Raw genomic sequence first — 24,057 nt, forward strand, 5'->3', positions numbered from 1 at the left:
TGGTTTCTCAAGATTTATTCTTTTATTTATTTCAAGATTGTCAAAAACTGATTTTGTTAAAGGCCCTTTTCGTAATCTCTGCCACGATCCTGGTTCCACTTCATCCACTGAAAATATAAAACAACACTATAACTCCTCGTTTGTGTGACTGCTGTCTTTACAGTAGTCTGAAATCAAAAGCAGAAAGACAGAAATATCAGCAAATGTTATTTTACATTAATAAATAGGTCAATGCAATCATAGTGCTATTTTGCACTGCTATTTCTTTTTGATTTATGACACAAAAAACAAAGATTTAATTTGCTGTTTAAGGAGTTCATCGTGGTCCTTTTTGAAGAGGGGACAGTTTTGCACTCAGACTGTGAGTAACACAGTCTATTGCCTCACCCTGAAGCAGTGTGCATGCTATAGAGAGGTCTCAGCATACTGATGTTTTGGTTTGAAATAAACTTTGAACAATGGTACATCTGGACTGGCAGTGACTTTCAGCTGATTCACACATTCTAACAAAATGGCCTCTCTCATCTCTGCTGTTACGTAAGGCTGCAGAGGCCAAACTCAACAGGGAGAAATAAACAACATAAGATGATTAAAAAGTCATCTTTGAATGTTGTAGTACGGGGAAATGTGTTGATTTAGATGAAAAGAAATGCAAAAAGAAGCAAAGACAAACCAGATTTCAATGATTTCTCTACGACAAATCATGTGACGCAATTTGCCACTGTGACTGTTATGACCAAACACAATCTTTGGATTAGTTTGTTCAGATAAATTCTCTACGGATTTCCCCATCTTTATTCGACAATGTTCTTTGGAAGCACCTAGAAAAATGTCATGTCTTTGCTGTAATTGATTCCACTTTGAGGAGTGATATGATATCTTGTATGAAAGGCGGGGGAGGATGAATGTAAAACATGCTGCTGCATCATATCTGTGGTAGAGAAGAAGAAGAAGCTGTGGTACCTGAAATTCTGTTGCATAACTCCTTGTGCACATGCTGCAAGTCCTGGCTGAACAGAGAGATGATATCATCCTCCAGCTCCTCCACGACAGTTTCACACTGAGAGAAAAACACAAGCGCAGAAGAAAGACTTGGCCTGGGGGAAACAGAGCTGGTGCGGGTCGACCATGCATACACAACACACACACACACACACACACACACACACACACACACACACACACACACACACAGTGTCTTTTTGCACAATGGTGGGCACGCCGTTTTCAGGGCGGTGACCATGTCTCCCCTCTGTTTGCCAAACTGTTCAGCCATTTTGACAACTCGATGGTCACACTGCTAAGCCTCAACTCCTCAGATTCAGTGGGAGCTCGATGTTTACTACTACTTTACTTACTAATTGATTTCAGCAGGTAGTTTGCCAGAGAACTGGGACTTATTTTTGAAGACAGAAGTGCTCAAGAATACAACGTGTAAAATCCTAAATCACCTGTGACGTGAATTTTCTCTCCAGTGTGCTACATGAACTGAGCAGCAGCATCAGGTTCGAGCTGAATAAACTTTGAATCCTCGATCCTAAAAAAGCACAGGGAGCTCCCATTTTGAATCTACTAAAGAGCGTTTATGATTGTTTAGATCTGCTTAGGCTTTGAAACATTCCAACTTTCAAATCTGTCTGCTATTACCATATCTATAAGGTGTATAGTATGGCAAACAAGCAATCCAGTAACATGGCGAGAGCAGTGCCTGTTAAAAATGTGCCTGTTCAAAATGAGCCGACTGCTTTGCCTCCAGTATTGCTGCTTGCAGCTTTCTTCAGAGCCGTTCATCCAAACCACTTCGCACTCGACACTCACTGAATAGGGTTCTTAAAATGTTAACATTAAAACTGAAATCAGCTGATGCCTTGTTAGGTATCGGCTCTGGGTATGATGTGGTGCAGGACTACACCGAATGATTATTCTTTTGTCAATTAATCTAACATTTCTTATTTCAATTTGTTGAATAATTTAATGACTAATTTCACTGCATGTCATTGCAACCCTTTCCCTGAACTGGAGAATCAGTAGTTTTACTTTAGTATATGACTCAAAACTTTGTTATTTCATCACTGGAGTAATACACAGTTTTGATTACTGGCAAATGCATTTTTGCATCAGTGATTTACTGAAATGATTTACAGACTATAACAACAGTACATAATGTTAGTTTAAGCCACTGTCAGTCTCACTGAGTGGTCGTTAAAGTAAACGGAAAATATAAAATGGCTGTTAAGCGTCTACTACTAACAGAAACATTCTGCTTAATGATAATCTTAATACATCATGTTTGGCTGGGGACAAAAATGAAACAGGACAGAGCTGTCTTGCTGTCTCTGTAGAGACAGGAATCTTGAGCTACACTGCATATTCAACGTCACTAACAATTGATTGATCAATAGAAAATTTAATTCAAAATAGAAAGTGTTACACTTCATAACATGCAATGTATGGTCTGGGTCGTCGAGGAACCAGATGATCGTGAGGAAAGGGTTTGTAGCTGCAGCTTGTTCTGCGGGGGATGCATGCTATGACCGGCCGCAGCCATCATTCCTTTTGGAATGCAAACATTTGACTGAGTGATGCCGAGTAGTATCACGTGAATGATTTGCAATACATACTATTGGTCTGTGAGTTTTCTGGGCCTAAACCAGTGCTGTAAAGGCTGGAAGAGGTGCGCCAGTTAAAATATAAACACTCAACTCAAAACTCAAAAAACAGAACTCAAAATTTAAGAATTCTTCAATCATTTGTAGGTCATCAAAGTGACTTCAGATTCGACACTGGGGATTCTCCTGCTAAGTATGAAGTTGACGGTTGTCAAGAAAATCAAATCACAAAGAGACAGAGAGACAGACGGAAGGAGTGATCTCAAGACACAAACACAAAGCCTTTGAAGTGAAATGATAAACTGGTTCTGTCTTCGTTTCTTCATCTACTTTTTCTTGCACCTTTATCAAAATCACTGCACTGTCCTAATCCAAACATGATTTATATTTATCTATTTTATTTATAGAACTCTTTTATTTAAAGAGATAAAGTTGAAAGATGGAAACCTCTTTTGCAAGGGAGACCTGGCCATATAGACAGCGAGTGTATTATACTGGAATGGATGTTATGTTGACCATACAGATCCAAAAGTTGAATTCAATGTGACCATCTTTGGATTAATTATTGTAATAAGTAGGCCCTCTGCATGATATATTGCAACTGGAAACATAAATCAAATTTTTGTCCCATTCATAAAAAACACTGCCAACACTTAAGTCACATGACACGACATGGTAAAATGTGGCAAGCTAGCTGCTGCACCAGCTAAAATATGACACACTGAAGGAAAAGAGGAGTAAACGAGCTTATATGGTAACACACCTGACCTTGATGGAGATTTTGGGATGGGTTACCGTAGGCGTGCTGTGTGTCAGGAGCACACAACGGACAAGTCAGCAGTGGGATGTGCCACTGTGTGTGTAGTTTGACAGCAACAGCCACTTTGACTATCACCAACAGTGAATATCACAAAAATGCCAAGACACAATGCTGAAAAAGTGGGCACTACAGGCAGTAAAGGCCCCAAGGAAGTTGAAAGTGTAAAAAGAAGATCTTTGTTCAATTTTCTATATAGATATAGATACAAGTATGAGTTGTCATAATATTTCTTAAAATCTGAAAAATTATTTCCCTTTATGGATTTTTTTGTGACCTTTACACACAGCTGCATAAATTAAATTCTATAGTTACATTAAGTAACCTGCAAATTAAAAGCAGAGTTTGTACTGGACAGGAAAAATATATACATGTATAACATCAATTCCAAAAAGTTGGGATGCTCTCTAAAATGTAAATAAAAATAGAATGAAATCATTTTAAACTAACTGTGTTTACCAACAGCAGTTTTATGAAGTGTTCTTGAGCCCATTCAGTAATATCCTTAAAAACAATCATGTGTTTGCAAAGTGTTGAACTTTGCTCCATCCTTGTTTGTGAACGACCGAGTCTTTCCAGGATGCCCCTTTCATATCCAATCATGATACTATCACCTGTTACCAATCAACCTGTTTACCTGTGGAATGTTCCAAACAGGTGTTTTTGGAGCATTCCACAACTTTCCCAGTTTTTAGTTGCTGCTGTCCACACTTGTTAGAAATATTGCTACATCAAATTCAGTATGAGCAGATATTTCCAAAACTCAATGAAGCTGATGAGCTAAACATTAAATATATTGTCTTTGTACTGTTTTCAATGTCCAGACTTTTTCTGGAGTCAGGGTTGTATATGTGTGTGCGTGCTGTGCTGTGCTATGCAATGCTTTTGATTGGACAGTGCTAAAAATGTTTCGTATCAACTCATTCATGCAGTCCAATTTAGTGAAGTACTAGCTGGAGAGTAGCTAATAGTTACTAAGACCCTAGGATGGATTTTACACACAAACTTATTGATGGATTAAACTGGTGTAACCCAGTCATAGTCAGTATATTCTATAGCTTAATCATGCATTTTACACTTACTGCGAATTTCAAGGCATTGGATGCCTCGGGTCCATCAAACTGGAAGTTTTTAAAGTCAGGAAAGTCCCCGGTGGCCCCACTGGTCCTGGGAGCAAACCTCATGTACTGTTTGAACTGGGTGTTTGGATCCACGTGGAGGGCGTAGTCGCTCATGCTGTTGCACACTTCATCCAAGAGCTCACTGAGATGAGCCTCTGAGCGAGCAAGCGGTACCTGGTCAGATAACCGAGAGAGAGGAGGAAAACATGAAAATCAGACGTTGAGCTGTTTGGTGTTGTGAGTGAACCAATGTCCGGACTCCAGTCTGGCCTAGATCTTTAATCATGTGGCATTTCTCTTATTTTCCCAATGTTGCTTACACTTCAAATGCATGCCTCTAAACACATACACAGACCAAGCTGGAAACAATAACAATCAATCAATCAATCAATCAATCAATCAATCAATAAATAAATAAATAAATCTGACCTAAATATATAAAAAATGTACTTCCAAATATGAAATGCTACCTGTGTCACTGCCCTGGCAACCATACAGCACAAATGGTTAGCTTGTGGTAAAGAAAAAAAAAAAAAACTCATGTCATTCTGATGTTGACAATCCTTAGAGTCTGGGTTGCCCCGCTGTCAGCTATGTCATACCACAGGCTCAGTGTGGGTCAGCAGGGTGACCTCTTGTTTCCGCTGTGTCTTCTCCATCCTCACTAACAAACCTTACCCTCTAACTCTGACTTTTAACCTGTGTGCATACCCTCCCCACCTCTCCATCCAACCTCCGCCATCCTCTTCCTGTCCCCTCTTTAAGAACAAAACAGTGGGGCGGTGGTGTCTAGACAGGTCAAGACAGGTGCAGTGCCCCTGTTCCCACCATCCATGGAAGGGGATCGGGTGACAGGGGTGACACCCAGGAGGTGAGGGGGTGAGGAGAGGGTGGTGAAAAGGGTGAAAGGGGAGGTTGGTTTCCTGAGAAGGGTGGGGCTGGTGGAGGAGATGGGAGAAGCAAGAGGCCTCAGCAGAAGCCAAGTGCAGGGTAAACAGTTCATCCTCTCAGCCCCGCACTGCTTCTGCTGCTTCTTTTTAGCCCACTCACCCCCCTCCACCCTCCAATGATCAAAGGAGGAAATCTTCCTTGTCTTCTTTGGTTAAAAGGTGGCAGGGTGGGGATGGGGGGAATACAGAACAAGGAGGAAGAGGGGCAGGTTGGAGGGCATCTTGCAGCATGATTTTGTAACAATGTAGATATTATTCCCTGACCCCTTTTGTCTCTTTTCAGAATTGGCCATGTTTCCTTCCAGGCCATGCCTACTGATTACACTGCGCGCACACACGCATGCACGCACACTCTTCAAGATGTCACAAAGTGACAAAGGGCCTCTTCGCCATCTGTTTTCCACCAAATCCTTCCTTTGCGTTCACAGTTTTTCTGCCTCTTCCTCTGGTCAACAAAAAGGGTCTTCACATTAAAATAACTCAGACCAATCACTGATCCCTCTGTCTTTAAGGTTGACCCCACCTCTTTGACTCGGATTCATTCAGACGATCCCTTAGCTTGACAACACTGTTGTGCTGAGGAGGAAGGAAGCTGGCTGGCCAACAGAATATGTTACAGCACGGGGCCAAAGGTTGGAGGCCGAGCACCGAGGGATGTAGGTCCCACAGGCCAATGATGATGAGGTTCACCTATCAATCAAAATCTGCTTTGACACCAGTGGTGACATGTCATCCACTGAATGAGTGAAATTAGTGATTATATCAGTCTAGTCTTGCATATTTATTTTGGTGTGGCTATTTTCATTATCTATTGTGAACATTACTGTCTGAATAAATGAATCATTCATTTTGTTCCAAAACTCAGAAATGCCTGTCTCAACTTCCTTGAGGCCAGGTTCACATATTTAAATGCCTTGTGTTGTCCAACCAAACAGTCCAAAACCCAAAGATTCTCAGTTTCCTTCCACTGTAGATCAACCTTCTCTGATGAAAAAGTTTGACAAAATTGTCTTTCTGAAAGGCCTGTTTACGAGCTTTTACTGATGCTTTGAACTACAACTTATTGTCTTCATCATTAGATGGAGGTTACTTATTTTGCGATGGAGGAGGCCATTTTTTCATATTATTATCACACTTTTTTTTTTTTTGATATTTAATTATCTTTCTCTTTAAAAAGGCATCATTTTTACAATAAGACAGCTAATATGATAGCGGTCAGGTAAATGTAGCAGTGTATAATGTACGACTGTCCTTGTTCTTAATATACAGTTAAATCTGGAGTCATTATTTTTGTCTGAAATCAAACAAATAATATAAGAACTGTGGGACATCATTTAACTGCTTAAAAGTTTCTTTTCTCACCATATATATATAAAATTGTTCAAATTTAGTTTGAAATTTGAACTCAAACTAAATGCTCAATCTCATCCAAAACCCATTAAAAAAGAATAACTCCTCTGCCTCCGCCTGACAATAAAACCACGTCGGTCCATCTCAGCCCATGGGCTTGGGTTTGAGTCATTATCATGCCATGCTACAAAATGGTCTGGAATTAAACACTTTCCTTGCCAGCCAGAGCCTTGTGAAAGGAAGCTGTCAGTCACAGCGTTGTTTGAAGAATGGGGTGGGTGGGGGGGGTGAGGGGTTGGTTGGGCCAGAGAATAGGCTTCTCAGGGATGCTATCCTCCATTCAATTCCCATTGGACAGAGAGCCATTATTGCACTGCTGTGGACAGCAGCCTTTCAATTTTATTGTCCTGGTGATATGGGCCAGTGAAGACCCATAAATTAATAATAATAATAATAATAATAATAATATTGTCATCAAAGCAGCAAGTGGAAGGAGAAGCTGAAATGTAATTTTCATCATTATGTCTTTTAAACAAGCATGTGTGAGTGAATAAGAATAGAGGTTTGATGATAATATCACTATTGAAGCAATTTGTAATTAGCTGGCAATTCTGACTGCAAATGATATACATCCTTAAAGCGGCATTAAATCACAGCCTAGAGCTGGTTAATGTTTGCATTAAGAGGATGGAGAACAGCTGACGCTTGGCACAGTGCTTGAAAGCAAAATGGCAAAATTTTGGGAAATAACCTTTGTTGCTTTTTCAATCCAGCATAAGGATGTCTTAAATTTAGCTCAGACTTCAAAGTTGTTAGCCTGGCTCTGTCAAAATTGAAAAAAATGTAGCTTTAGGGGGAGTTATTGCAACTATTTCTTATTAGGATCATGCCCTCGCTGCTGGCATTAGTGTGATCTTCTGTACACCCTCCCAAGTTCAAAAATACACCTACCAAAACCTGTACTCACCATCCATATCTGGAAACACACAATCAAGCCAGAGAGTACAGTAGAAGTCCAGTATGTAACTCCCCTTAAAACTGTAAATTTTGTTTGTTTATAGCTGAGATGGACTGCGTCTGAAAAATGGCCCTGGAGGTTCCTGTTCTCTTGGGGGGTGCGGGGAATGACGCATCTCTCTTGCTCTTGTTGTTGTATAATGAGCTGCTCAAGTGGCTGATAGTGAGTTTTAGAATGTTGGTTGGTGATTTTTGTATAAAGATTTTCACACTGCTCCCCAAGTAAACAGGAAATGCTCCCTTGCAGTCCTCCCACTAAGTTCTTTGCACGTCTTCTCTACTGTTTACTGGCTGTCCCTACAACCAACTGTCCAATAAAGTTAAAAATGGCAAAAAAAAAAAAAAAAAAAAAAAAAAAAGCTAAGTAATGCTAAGCTTGGCTAACCACATCCCATTCCAGCTCTATACCTAACACACAGACATGAGAGTGACATCAATTTTCACATCTAGCAAAGAATAAATGCATTGAAAAATCCAGTAAAGTGTATGTCACCTCACTCAGTCACATTTGTGGGCCATGATATTATGTGTCACTGTGTCAGCATGGCATTGTGCATCCTCTCATTCTCAATGCATGACTTCCCATCGGTCACTATGAGACCAGCTCGTTGCTCCAACTAAGTTCAATGTCTTTGGAGGACTTAAATGTGTCATTGTTACAGCAGGCAGTTTTAACTTTTGTGCAACAGAGCAGCCCCATGCCCCCAGGAAGTCCTACTGTGAGGAGGCCAAAGAGCAGAGACTTAAAACCTGCAAATCCTCCTCACTGATGGCATCTAAGCTGTGACATCCCTCCCTCTCCGATTCACATTGGGTCAAAAGCTGCTGAAAAGGAGGGAGCCGGGAGGGCATGGGATAAAGGTTTGGCTTCTTCTGTTACTCAGTAACATTTGATTGACCAAACAATGCAACAGGTGGAGGTTAGTGTCAACTGAGAGCAGAGGAGGAGCTCATCTCTGGAGGAACCATGCAGCCTGGTGACTATAGCATGATAATAACCCACAACTGTTTTACCCAGAAGAACTGACTTGGGTTGTAGAAATGCAGTCAATGCCTGCCCATTCCAGAGTTGGAGAAGACATTTTATATCAATATGAAGAAATTATTATTTTTTTAATCATGAAGTAAGGTTTGAGTTGTCAAGTTGCACAACCGTGGTCACTACTTAAGAATATTATTAAAATGGGAGAAAGACAGAAAAAGTTTTATCAAGGGCATACATAAATGAATATTTGTCTTTGAACATCTGGTTCCAGACATTAATTGTTTGTTTCCATCGGAACAAACAGAAATATGTACAGGAGAGATACTACATTAGGACTCGCTGAAAAAGGCTGAACACCACAGGTGAGTATAAATGTAACCTCCATGTTAAAACAGCACAGATGTTCAGTTGACTCATTCTGATGAGTAAAACTCAGCCCATACAAATAGTTAATTGATGTCTTACGTTGCTCTGGAGGAGCTGAGAAAATAACCCCAATGATGTCAGTTACACAGAAGGCACTACTGATTTGAAGTGTAGGATCCAGTTCTTTTGGAGCTTTACTCTTTACTGCTTCAACTTTGACCTTTTTTTTTTTTTTTTTTTTTTTTTACATTTATGTCTTCAGTGAGTTCCTGAACCTGGAATGGAAGTGCAATATTAAATTAATGGAGCACTTTTAATAGAACATCCAGTGATGGGTAGAGTTCTGAAAATCTGTACTCAGGTAAAAGTACAATTACTCCTATAACAAAATAACAAGTGAAAAGTAAAAATGACCATTTGAAAAACCTATCAATTAATTGTAAGAAAGTACCTGATTAATAAATTACTCAGAGGGCAAGTTACTTTGCATTTTAATATTTTTTTTTTTTTTTTTTTTTTTTTTTAGAGTAGGTGGTCCAATGCAAAATAATGAAAAAACAGCATGTGTGGTTAAAACTTAAAAAGTAATGTTAACATTGTAGCTATAAGATACAAGTCAATGTCATTATCATAACATCAATGGTTACACATGAAAATTAACGTGGCTACACATCACCTACAGTACATACAACTTACTTCAATGAAGTTGAAGAGGAGTATTTAAAAGCAGACATTGTTTGGGAGTGTCTGTTCATCAGGCAGCGCAGCAAGCACATTGTCACGCAACTGTTGCCTTTTTTAGATTTTTGCCTAAAACGGTATAAAAATAGGCCAGGGATTGTTGCTGGAACTTGCTTTTGTTCTGGTTTTGCTTCATCATCATCGCATTTGGTCTAGACTCAATCCTTGCATTTACAGTAGAGAAGTAAAAAGTAGATGACCAGTTAAAAAAATACTCTTTAAGTTTAAGTTCAAAAAGGCGTATCAAAAGTGCCTGTTCCGAAAAAACAAAACAAAAAACTTTTCCTCATGTGCGTTACTTGCAATGTGTTACTACTCACCCCTGAGAACATCAAGCTGTTCAATCCAATTTATGTTGAAATTCTTATCTCTGCTTCTTCTCTTTACATAGTTGCTGAGGATCACTATAAAATTCTCAGCTCAGAAAGAAGATATTATGTTGCTGGTTATGGTTCATGTTTTATGTGCTTGAATCATTTTCTGCTTTCAGTATATTATAACTGCTGCAAATTTGTGCATGTCATGTCTTTGTGTGGTCAGTTACACACACACACACACCAAACAACAAAAGAATATAACAAAAAATACATAGAAAAATATTTTGAAATCTGCATTGTGTCAGCTGAGATAGCATCCTTCTCCTCTCCATCTAATACTTTGTTGGCATGACAATGTTCACTGTAAAGGTCAATTAGAAGGTAATCGGCAACAAAATAGATAATAGAGTCTACCAAAAGTGTTGGAGTTCTTTTTTTTCAAACACTTGTTTATCATGCTACGCCACTAGAGGGCAGTAATATGTTGGTAACTGGTCACTTACAACATACAATCAAGTAATACGGTTTTTCGTATTCACTTTGACTCATTTTTGGAAACAGTATTAATATTCTCAAAAACATTAGTTAAAACTGTTTCATGGGACATCACAACTCCGTAAAAGGTAGTAACTCAAGACATTTCAGTCATGATTCAAAACCCAGTTAGTGTGTTAGTAAACTGAATACTGAAATGAAAAATTGTTTCATCATGTGATCTATACTGCTTAAAATGTTTATATTAGAGTCCGTGTTATGATGATTTAGTTTTATTCTTTCCATCTGGGTTGTTTGTGTTTTTGTTAACCCTTTTTCTCCGTGTCTGTAGTGGAGGTGTGGCCTGCCAGAAGTTGGCACGCTGCCAGACTTTCCGGCCATTTGTCCTGTTACCATAGCGTCCTTGTATCTAGTCTCATTTTCCTAGTCGCCTGCTTGCGGATCTTGTCTTTGTTTGATTTCTGCAGTATTGAGTCCTACTTTCTGCAATCGGCTGGCGACCGGTTCAGGGTGTACCCCGGATAGGCTCCAGCCCCCCGCAACCCCGAAAGGGATACGCGGGTATAGAAGATGAATGAATGAATGAAAGAGTCCTACTTTCGGTTTTGTCTTTAGTCGTGTGTTTTTTCTTCCTACCCGCTCGCTACAGCGTAGTGAATGTTTTCTTGGGCTGATTTTGTGTTCTCTTGTTATTCGAGGTATTTAGCGTTTTGGTTTATTTCTGTTATTGTTAAATAAACTGTTTGTTTAAACGGCTCCCTTTGTTCTCTTGCTGATTATCTGCCTCTTGGGTCCAACTACAAAATACGTTGATTTACAAATCATAACAGTTTAGGTGTTTCTTCACCATGGCACTCAACCTGTTTTGTTAAACTTTTTTGTTGACACTGACTGCTTACTGTGCTATACAAGACTGTTTAGATTCAGATTTCAGCAGTGAATAAAACTTTACTGAGTTAATACCATATAACACTGTAATACAGAAAAACGATGTGCATATTTGTATGTATAGAGTAAATTTGTTTTTGTAGCAATCTGTGACATGCAAACAGAAAATTCTTTGATCTTTCATGTAAAGTTAAAAAAATCACAGCCACGGCAAAAATAAAACATGCAACAATGAAAAAAGTATGTGGTAGTAAAAAACAAAACAAATTGTATCTCCTTACAGTGCGTAAAACTGTAAGTTCATGAGTCTAAGTGGGCAGATGTCCTAAGTTTGACCAGGCTGAACCCAAAGAGCTCATAGTACCCTATTACCCCACTCGAACACAGCGCTTCCATGATGCAGATTTACTGATAACATTTATTTCAGTTAAAATATTAATGAAACAGGAATATCAGCTCTCTAACATCAACAAGACAACTCACTTTTTAGCTTACACTTACTGCTTTCTTCTACATTATTGTTGGTTACCTGTAAATGTTGTCTTATCCATACATTGCTGTAAAATTAGACATGAAGTCTTTTTTATCAATTGTTATTTTAGGACATGTAAATTACACAATTTTTGGTGTTATTTAACGATTTCAGAGAGGGCATCCACATTATAGATGTCTTGCAGAGGATGCAGGAGAGGAGTGGAAGCCCCCATCCACAGAATTGGCCAAACCCAATCCTAAATATAAGGACAGTGTTAGGCAGTGCAGCATCACCAAAGCTTGACACTACAAATAAAATGGTGCATAAAGGTAGATAAATGCCATTGTTAGTTTACATACGTTGAGTGTTCACAAATAATAATAGTGCTGGCATAGCTTACATTTGGTATTTACTGTTAATGTTATCTTTCATGTATGGTTTTGTTGTCCTCACCAGGGATTAGAGTGCTAGTGCTAGTCTTTCAGAAGCAAAATAATGTCCATGTAACTTTCATTTTTCCTCCTGACATGTATTTTTTCCTGACCTTCCCAGCTTTCTAAGAGTAAGCCTAACCCCAATAAATGTTTCCTATGGACGCATATCACAGGGGAACAAACTGGAATACAGGGAGGTCGTAACCAACTTCGTGTGGACTGAACAACCTGTACGTAAAAGCCAGCAAGACGACGGAGATGGTGACTGATTTCCGAAGGAAGGTACCGCAGACTAAACTGGTGAACATGCAGGGCTTGGACATGGAGATCATGGGGGATTACAAATACCTGGGTGTTCACCTCAACAACAAACTGGACTGGACAAACAACTCAGATGCACTGCATAGGAGGGGCCAAAGTCGTCTGCACCTGCTAAGAAGACTGAGGTCCTTTGGAGTATATAGGACACTGCTGAAAACATTTTATGACTCTGTGGTGGCATTCCTATGCAATGGTCTGCTGGGGCTGTGGAAGCTCAGAGAGGGACAGGAAAAAGCTAAACAAACTGGTCAGGAAAGCTGGCTCTGTCCTGGACTGCCCTCTGGACACCATTGAGGAAGTGGGTGAGAGGAGGATGTCAGCCAGGTTGACATCAATCATGGACAACTCATCCCACACTCTACATCAGACAGTAGGGGGCTTAAGCAGCTCCTTCAGTAACAGACTGCTGTATCCAGTCTGTAAGAGAGAACGCTGTTGCAGCTCCTTCATCTCAACAGCTGTTTAACGCCAGCATCATGTAAACACTGTGTTGATACTGTCTTTCTCAATTCCACATCATAAATCCACGTTGTTTTGCACTACTGTTATTAATGCTAATATATGCTCACATTATCCATTCATCTGGTGCAATTTCTAAGTTGTATATTTCTCTCAACTGTGCAATAACACTATTTATTATCCATATTGGCAACAGTACTTTTCTAAACTGTATATATTGTGCATATAGTGTATATAGTCCTTGTATTTCTCAAGTGCAATAGTATTTCTCAAGTGCAATACAACATATGTCATTAGTGGCTTTCTCATAGGAATATCAGCAATAGTACTTTTTTTTATGACATTTACTATTTTTTTAATAAGCTGTATAAATGTACATATTCTGTATCCCGTACACTTTTTTATTTTGACTTCTTTGCCAGTGTGCTTGCTCTTTGTAATACTTGCTGGCTGTAAATTTCCCCAGTATGGGATCAATAAAGTCTTATCTTATCTTAAGAATAACAGTGCAAACTATTCAACAAGCCAGTCTTTTTACAAGGTTTCTCCTGGTCTTAAAAAGAAACAGTAAAATTAGTTTCCTCAATACTTTACAAGATAATATTTCATGTATAAAAGTAATGAACATCTTTTCTTGCCTGCTGTTCAACTTGGTTACCTTCTACATTTAAAAAAAAATACCAACTAACCAACTAACACCAACAACTAACTAACAGACAGACAGACATTGCTGAAATTTCACAGGGATGGGACTCGCCCTAAAACAAATTTTTAGTCCCCTTTGGGCCTGACCTTGGACCAGTGGCCTCTATAAACGAGCAGGCCAGTTTCCTTCAGTTACAGTTTGGAGCAATTTCTGTGCAAGACTCACAAAATAATGTAATGTAATGTAAAATGTTCTCAAATTAGCATGATTGTATAAATGTATGCATAAGGCATATAGACATAAAGGCATGTGCTAGGCCTACAAATCTACGTATTAATTAAAGAACATCATCTGGCTAAAAATGTTTCATATTGCTTTTTCCTCAAAGACAGATTTTGTTATGCTGAGTATGATCTGATTATAAGCCAAGAATATAATGGCTTAAGAACCCCCATACAAACAAGCAAACTTGAAAAGTTGACTTGATTGTGCTTTGAGGTTGTTATGACTGACAGAGGCTGTGGATATGCAATGTGACATGTTGATCATTTATTTGTGTGAATGACGAAATGGTACATCTATTGCTGTTGCAGGCAACTGTGGGACAACATCACCTCTTTTCCTTTAGTAAGGGATCGTCAAGTTTATCCTATGCTAAAGGATGTACGAAAGGAAGCACTAAAGTGCCTTTCCTTAGAATATGAACAGCTCTTATCATAGCTGTCACTTAAATACTTCTGGATCATTTCAATGCAAGTGCGTTCGGAGCTGCAGCTTCGCTCTACCAATATGGCAGTTGTTCCCTTGGAATTGTGGGAATTGGTGTTGGACTGTCATGTCCTATGAACCCAGGACATGACAGTTCAAGCACAGGGTAGACTACATGTACTAAGTACAGTAGCAATGCACCATCAATTTACCTCAAACACAAACATGCACATAAATCACTGTGAGGAGTAAGGTTGGCTGTGAAAGCTACATTTATGACAAAAGATTCTGTGGTTGTATGAGCTAAAGAAAAAAGCCCTCTAGCCAGGCCCTAAACACACCCCTGCTCACTTCAAACTCGGTTCATTGGTTTTTCATGGTGCTGCTGCGGCGCTGCTCTGTCTTGTCTCTCTGTGTTCTGTCAATGTCCTTTTTTTGTGCTGTTTAATTAGTTCTAAATTTGTTTTTCCACTCAGTCTCACAGTCAGTGCCTGAGAGTTGGCAGCCCTGAGTTTGTTACACAGGTTTGCTGTTGAATATTTGTATGCAAGGCCTCATACATAACCCTGATCACATCACCACAGTATCATAGTTCCTCAGACTTGACAAAAATCCTCCAGAGCCACAGAAGACATCATATACACAGGCTGATTAATACTTATCGGGGAAAGTAAATTGCCTCTGACATGTAAATGGAAAGTGGCCCATTTAACAGTGTGCTGATTTGTATTTGGTTCTCATGGATGATCCACAAAGAGCCATGTGATAACAGAAAAATAACATTGATAACAGAGGGATGATCCACAGTTACTGTTGCAAGTAAGGGTAATTATTGCTTATAGCAACCAAAAATGGGGATAAATGAGACTCACTAATATTAATGTATTGAATAACTATTGACATATGAATAACCACATGATGGAATGCTAAACAGTTTATCTGTGTCACATGATTTGTATTCACAAAGCTAAATGGATTGTTCCATATATAGTGAAGTATACAGTGGAATTCTACATGACTTTTGGCTGTAATTGTTGCTGTTTGCTTTTTGTCAGATGTCATTTTGATCACTCTGTTGTTTTCTTGATGCACATTTTTGCTGTTTGTATTTTGGCATTCACAGCATTCGACTTTTTCCCTTTGTACTTATTTGTATTTTAGTATGTGTTTTGTCCTTAGGGGCTCCCATACTGGGTCACTGCTGGGGCAGAGCATTTTAGCCTCATGTGAGTTAATGTGGAACGGAAGCTAGCTAAGTGGGACAGGGCTTCAGTCCTCTATGAACCAAACACCAAATGGTGGTTCAGCATACTACATACAGTATACTGTAACTTAGAGCTATAGCAGAAAGATGATGGTAAGTTGAGAGGATCTTTACCTTTTTGTCTGTCATGGTTCCATCGGGGTTGAGTCTAAAGCTGCCGACGTTGATGGTTTTCTTTGGGTCCACCTGACTGATTGAGTAGTTCAGTTCATCCACAATCGCCTTGCATGCTGGGAAACACAGGTAAACCTCAGAGATGACAACAAAACAAGCTGCAGCTCATGGGCAGGGATTCGGTGAATATCAGTATATGTTTATATTGTTTATTCAGAAGGGCAAGACCAATATCAATGTTTGAGCATCCAATAATAATGCATAGGCCAATACTCATTTTACAACATAAACACATAATGTGAACATTTGTGATAAGTATCTCTAAAATGTGGTTATTAAAGGACTGTCACCGAGATATGTAGAGAGCGGGACATTTTACTGTGTAAAAATCAATTTGTCAGTGCTCTCTACTGGACACTGAATGGAGACAGTTTTTTTGGTATGTTACACCACAATTTATTGTTTGTTATCAGTCAACATATACACTGCTAAAATATATCTGTGACACGCCACTAATAGCTGTTGTATTGGTTAGGTTCTGGGATATACTTACCTATACTTACCTGTACTTGAGATGTGATATTATATATACATATGCCATTTCTCATACATATCTACATATCAACATTCTGATTGGAGACTCTATATCCAAGCACATAAGAATAGCAAAGATTGAAAATCTAATTATGGATGACACATCTGTCAGAGAGCTAACAGGACTGTTGCCAGTTATCCTCTCTACACACCCAAGCGACAGAAGATTACTATTCACTGTGAATCTTTTGACATTTTGTGGAGGAAAACTGGCTCTGAGGTCCTGAAGACAGACAGGAAAGGAATCAAATCTTTCAGCATGGCTGACATCGTCATGCCTCACACATGGGACAAAAAATATCAACATCTTTTAGAAAGACCACTTTAAGCCTGATGAAAAACATCCAAACATCACTGGTTGCAGGTTGCTTGGCACCAACAGGAATGTACAGATAGGTGCCAAGGATAGTACACACAGGCAGACAAATGGCAACTCTTCCCAGATGCCTCACCTGACCCTCTGCTTCACATCACCCAAGGCATTCAGAGGATGTCTCTGTTCCACCCAGGGACCCAATGCCCCTCATTCCCCTCTTCATCACATCCTCCAGGAACCCAGCCTCCACAACAATCACCAAACAAGGAGTTACTTAAAGCTGCCACACTGAAGCTCAGATTGGTGAAACACTGAACAACAATAACCACAGAAATGAAAGAAATGAGACCGACCCCATGCCACTTCTTTAAACATACTGGTGATCTTAAACAGCCAGTGGCATGATCAAACACATTGTAGCAATCTCAGACCACCTGGTAACTGTGTTCAGCTACAGTCAGTTTCCTCTCCTATCACATAATCCCTACACCTGAAATGAGCTCTTTTTTAATGTCAGATCATTGGCTAACAAATCCTTTTTGGTTAATAGTCAGATAATTGAAAAGAATTTGGATTTAATGTTCTTAGTTGAAACCTGGCTTAACAGCACTACTGGTGTGGCAACACTGATGGCGGCTTGTCCTCGAAATTAGGATTTTTATCAGTTTGACAAAACAAGAAAGGAAGAGGCATTGCAACCATTTGTGTGTAATGACACTGATCTGGGTGAATTTATGTCACTTGAATATCTTGTTCAAAGCAGAATTATCAGTACTCATCACTACATTCTACTGACCACCGAGTCGATACCACCATCGCTGTTTATGCAGGAATTCTCAGAGCTGATCGCACTTGGTATCACTCGATATGTTGACATGACCTGAATGGAGACGTGAACATTCATATCAACATAAAGAATGAGTCCAAAGCTATGGAGCTTGTGAATTTTCTGGGCAGTTTTGAACTTTCCCAACACGTAAAACCACAAATCAGCACAGTAACATTCTGGACTTGGTAACGACAACAGGATTCTTGACAACGTTTCAGTATTAGAATGACCTATTATTGACCATCATGGTGTCTTTTTTGATGTCCACCTAATCTTAACAAAGACTGAAAGGGAATTTCTGTTTCCAAAATGTCCAAGAATGCAAGGCTGCAGCAAAGTTCTCTCATACAGCTATGATCTCCACAAGGTTAAACAATAGCAGTTTAATGAGATTGTGAGAAAATGGAGGAAAACTGGGCTCACAGTTCACTATATAATGTACAAAGAAGCCATGACTGTCTTTGAAAAAGCAATACATCTGGCAAGAAAGGATTCATTTCCCAAGATAGAGAGATACAGAGACACAAGATACAGAGAATGCTGGGAACTCTAGAATATTATTCTCCACTGCTGACCGGCTACTCCACACTGCCCCCACCCATCAGCAGTTTTCTGCATCAAACTGCAAACAGACATCTTCCCAGATGCAAAAAAAAACCCTGACTAAAGAAACCCAGCTTAGATGGTAACACACTCACCAACTACAGGCCAATGTCCAACCTTCCAATCATGTGTGCAAATTAACTCCTTTCTTAAAGAAAACAATATTCTGGAAGAGTTTCAGGCTTTAGAACATACCACAGCACCAAAACCACTCTTACTGAAATAGTCAGTGACCTCAGACTAAATTCCGATGACAATAAGGTCTCAGTTATTGTCCCAATAAACTTATGTGCAACGTGTGTTTGAGAAACATGAAATCTGTTTTGGGGATGCGCAATGGAACTGCCTCGGTCCATTACTCTTCTCACTATACATGCTGTCACTTGGTGGCATCATGGAATGCACAATGTGTGTTTCCATAGATATGCAGATGACACACAACAGCAATAAATAAATGGATGAGCAATAATGTGCTAAAATTAAATCAAGACAAAACTGAAATCCTTCAAGACGGCCCTAAAACTAAAAGAGAAATGCTGTTTAATAATCTAGGCAAATTAACTCCCTGGATTAAATCTGAGGTTACAAATCTTGGTGTTATCCTAGATTCAGACCTAAGATTCATAGATTCATAGGTGAAGTATTACCATTTATAAATAAAAAGATGCTGAAAAACTGATTCATGCCTTTATTTCAAGCCAAATTGATTACTGTAACACACTATTCTTCCTGGCTTCCTGTAATATTTAGGGTTTGATTTCAAGGTCCTCCTCCTTGTATACCCTTAATGGGCTAGGACCAAGCTACATTGCTAACTCCCTTGTTCACTATTTGCCTTTAAGAACATTGCGATAAATCTCTGCTGGTTTAAATTGCTGTATTTACTTGATTTCATGGATTCTATATACTCTGTTTTTAACTTTATTTTATTACTATTATTCAGTAATTTTATTTTCCATCATATCTTATGCACTTTCTTTATTTTCTTCCTTTTCCTCTTTTTCCACATTAGTGTATTTTATTCTCCATTGTATTTATGATTTTATGTTCATGTCTTTGGTGGATGTGATTTTCACATTTCTTGTGTGAAAGGTGCTGTACAAATAAAAGGTACTATTATGATTATCTTAATTTATTTTTTATGATTGGTATATCTATGTTATATTTTTGACATTATGTATTTTCTCCATTTGCATCTTACCATTACCTGATTGATATTTTTGGATCCTAACTGGTAACCTGTTTATATTTTTTGATTTGCATTCTATATATTTGCATTCTTTCCTATACTGCAATTGCTACACACCAGTGTCTACGGAGATGAAAAAAAAATTCTTCAATCTGATGACCACAAGCTACATAAAAAAAACTTTATACATCCATTAGATCTTCCAGAGCTACTTCTTGGTTTAACTTTGTCCTACTGTATATACCGTGCACCTAACAGACATTTTAGTACAGCTACTTAGTCACAGTTTGGTATGTTTTCAGTACAGCGGGGAAAAAAGAAACAAAGCATAAAGTTGCCTCTTTTTTAATGAAATGTCCATTGAGATGCAGCATTTAGAAATCAATTCTATTGATGAAGACCATGGAGCAGCTGCTGCTACACCACCTGAGGCCACAGGTGCGCCACGCCCTCGACCCTCTGCAGTTTGCTTAACAGAGAAGGTGGGAGTGGAGGATGCCATTGTCTACTTGCTACACCGATCCCTCTCTCATCTGGACAGGGGCAGCGGTGCTGTGAGGATTACATTTTTGGACTTCTCCAGCATCTTCAACACCATCCAGCCTCTGCTCCTCAGAGATAAACTGACAGAGATGGGAGTAGGCTCACACCTGGTGGTCTGGATTACAGACTATCTGACAGGCAGACATCAGTATGTGAGACTGGGGGACTGCAGGTCTGACACCATCGTTTGCAGCACAGGAGCACCGCAGGGGATCGTGCTCTCTCCAGTCCTGTTCACGCTCTCCACATCGGACTTCCAGTACAACTCAGAGTCCTGCCATGTGCAAAAGTTCGCAGATGACACTGCTATTGTGGGCTGTATCAGGAACAGACAAGAGAAGGAGCACAGGACACTGATCCAGGACTCCAACCACCTGCACCTAAATACCACCAAGACCAGGGAGATGGTGGTGGACTTCAGGAGGCCCAGGCCTCATCCGGAGCCTGTGACCATCAAAGGGGACTGTGTGGAGTTTGTACGGACCTACAAATACCTGGGAGTGCAGCTGGATGATAAAATGGACAGAACTGCCAACACAGATGTTCTATGCAGGAGAGGACAGAGCCGACTGTACTTCCTCAGAAGGCTGGCGTCCTTCAACATCTGCAAAAAGATGCTGCAGATGTTCTACCAGACTGTGGTGGCAAGTGCCCTCTTCTACACAGCAGTGTGCTGGGGAGGCAGCATCAAAAAGAGGGACGCTACACATCTGGACAGAGCTGCCTGACATCTGTGGCAGAGCGACGGGTGCTTCAGTGACAGGCTGGTGTCGCTGTCCTGCTCCACTGACAGACTGAGGCGGTTGTTCCTCCCCCACGCCATGCAGCTCTTTAACTCCACACTATCTATCTATCTATCTATCTATCTATCTATTGTACTTGTATTCACAGCAGCTTTCAGGTTCACATTAGGACCAGGAAATATAAAGTATTAGTAGCAGTAGCAGTAGTGGTAGTAGCAGTAGTTATAGTAGTACATGATAAAGTAGTTATGTAGTTATATTTTCTTTCTTGAGCCTTTTCAGTCATTGCTGAGTGAACAGCAGCTTGGTGCTCGACATACCTCAACTTTCCTATTGCTTTTTGTGTTGTTCATAAATATATGTGTAAAGCATTCAATTTGGGAGCCCTGTCCAGCTTCACGGACTGCACTGACAATATTTCTGTCTGTTTGTTGTGACCGGAATTGTGCTTCCTGGCACACTGCTTGTCAGTTTCTCTGTCAGATGTATGCTTGTGTGCTGTTTATAAATGGGGCGAGTTTGCAGAAAATGGCTTTCCATGGTCAGGGCTAGATGTCCACCTGTTGGTTGTGAGAGTGACAGCAGGACAGGGTTACTTTCAACATGTGCTTAAAACTCGGTTTCTCAACAATGGAGTACGGTCTCATATCTGCTATAAAAACATCTCCGGCATTTGCATTGGCCCTGTTGTTAGCGAGCAGCAGCTTATGATGACCTCAATTGATATTCTGGAATATAGCTTTCATCCAATCCATCTGTCTTTGTCCATCAGCATTCTTTGTCCAAGTGTGTGTGTGTGTGTGTGTGTGTGTAACTCCACACCAAGTTTTTACTTTGTAACAGTTTTTTCTCACAGGTTGTCATCTCCATTTTCTGAAGTTACAGTAGTAAGCAGGTAACTTGCATACATAACATGGTCAAACCATACACCTCAGCCCATTCACTACACTCTGCCACCAATAGTCACCTTGCTACACCCTCACTATTCGGGAGAAGCAAATCACGACTGTTCAAGATTCTTTCTCCATCTCTTAATGTCTCTAAACGTAACACTTTATTAAGTGCTCTTTCAGTTTTACCAACCATTCGAAGTGTTTTACAATACAAGTCATTATTCACTCATGACTGCTCTACCTCCTGAGCCATTGCCACCCCACACACTTGGAGCAGTTCTACCTGCCTGTTCTTGCATTTTTTTGAGCCAATTTGGATGAAAGTGTTAACTCAAAATTGTAATGTGATTGATTGATTGATACAGTTGCAATTGTAAACCAACTGACAGATGGGTTTGCAATTGCAACTGTTGTGCTTTGCAGCAGCATCTGCACTATTTCATCTACTAACATCATTCAGTCAGAGGACTGGTGACTTACCAGAACAGTAGAGCACCTCATCCCTCTTCCCCTGGCTGTTTCTGATGAAGACAGAGAGCACCATCACAGTCATTTGAACGATCCACGTGGCCATATTGATAACCTAACGGGACAGACACACAGTCATATCAACAGTGTGGTTGCATAGTAGCATTTTTCCAGACCTCAACTGGACTATCATTCTTGTAAACTGCCATTTCTTAACAACATTATGAACTGAAGAAGTGGCCATCCGAAAAGGTTTTGCTGTCTTCTTATCGCCTTCTCTTCACTTTGTGGGTATCAATTATTTTAACTTTCAGAGTGCTAGACAGCTGCTTAGAGAAGCCCTTTGACTGATGCCAATAAAGCTTTGAAATTTGCATCACTTGGCCTTTCCTAATGATTGTGACATAGACAGAGATTTAACAAGTCAATTAAGATCTAAGATAAAATCTGTTGGCGTGCCTGAACTTAAGTATGGTCCCATTTAATTTTCCTGCGACTGGACATCAGCCAGGGGTAGGCTTATGTAGTAGCTTCTCTTTCTGAGGCTGTTGCACCATCCTCAGGGGTACTTGGTGTGGCTGGTCTGGCTGGGTGGTTGGAAGATGTCATGGGCTGCTGCACTTGATCCAATCGCCTTGATTCCTTTTCCAGTGTCAATGAGAGTATTTGATATAAGTAATATGTTCTTCAGCAGAAAAAAACGGTGGCAAAGATTGAATGAGCTACTGGTCATAGCATCAGTATGTGCAGCCATCACCAATGTAATGATATTCAGTTGGATCAGGCCAATGGACCGAAAATACATTTTAACGGGTCTTTGCATTTTCTTTTTCACAATGTTCCTACGTGCTGTTTTAACAATATACATATACAGTTTTTTGTTTTCAAGGTTGGTGGAAGTTACGACATGGAAAAAAGAAGGTCTGAGGAGGAACCAGGCTTCATTCTCCTTTGTTTGTTTTCTGTATCTTACAACATCCACACACAACACTTAACCTGCACGCCCACCCTATAATAAAGATCGTACTGACATCCACTTCTGTCTCTTTGTGATCCTTTGTTTATATTTCAGTCAGCTTTGTTAAATATATTAGTTGGTTTAATCTTTTGGAATGGTGTGTTTGTCATGGGCCAAGAGCCAGGTTGTGACAGATGACAACAACAAATATGTCACAGGAGGGGTGTTTAACTTAAACAATCAAAATGAAAAAGAATTTGCTGACCAGATAAACAGGGGTATAGCTGGAACTTTACTGCCAAGTTAGACCCAGTGATTCTATTTGGGTGACAAAAAATAACTACTTCAAATGTCGATACATTTAGGAATAATTCACTGCCCTCACACATCTAAAGTATCCAAAAGTTATGCATCTCTTCTGATGCCACTCTCACTGTTAGAAACTTTTGTGCTGTCAGAGAAAACCCATAAAGAGTAGACTGGACTGGGAGAGAGAGAGAGAGAGAGAGAGAGAGAGAGAGAGGAAGGGAGGAAGGGAGTAAATTTTAATCTGCCAAAACCTGAGCCCTGTAATGCCATCGGAGCCAGATCAAGAAACTGATTAGCAATTATACAATCCAACAATTAGCAATCACACACACAGACTCTGCCGATTAACAGCAGGTATTGTCACATCCCCTCCTTAAGGCAGGGACAGGGTCAGCATACATAACCACAGGACCACCCCCAGCACTGATGTAACCCTCAAAGTGTTGAAGTGCTGGAATTAAAAGAATACAACTACCATTCTCTCTGCAGAGCTTGTTTGTATACGCTGAAGTTAAAAAATTGGATTCAGGTGTAA

General features: G+C 39.8%; 1 protein-coding gene across 1 annotated transcript in view; it reads right to left on the reverse strand.

The window, feature by feature from the left end:
* cnpy1 (canopy FGF signaling regulator 1) overlaps window positions 1-24,057 on the reverse strand; it is a 29,027-nt gene continuing 4,970 nt past the window's right edge. Inside the window, exons 2-6 of the mRNA XM_076744019.1 lie at window positions 22,268-22,370; window positions 16,078-16,193; window positions 4,509-4,721; window positions 964-1,060; window positions 1-167 (exon numbers count right to left, since the gene is read on the reverse strand). Of these exons, the coding sequence (XP_076600134.1) occupies window positions 127-167; window positions 964-1,060; window positions 4,509-4,721; window positions 16,078-16,193; window positions 22,268-22,361 (561 nt within the window). The 5' untranslated portion in view covers window positions 22,362-22,370 and the 3' untranslated portion in view covers window positions 1-126. The remainder of the gene's footprint in view (window positions 168-963; window positions 1,061-4,508; window positions 4,722-16,077; window positions 16,194-22,267; window positions 22,371-24,057) is intronic.

This window comes from Chaetodon auriga, chromosome 12 (genome assembly GCF_051107435.1).
Source record: "Chaetodon auriga isolate fChaAug3 chromosome 12, fChaAug3.hap1, whole genome shotgun sequence".
In the NCBI taxonomy this organism is placed as follows: domain Eukaryota; kingdom Metazoa; phylum Chordata; class Actinopteri; order Chaetodontiformes; family Chaetodontidae; genus Chaetodon; species Chaetodon auriga.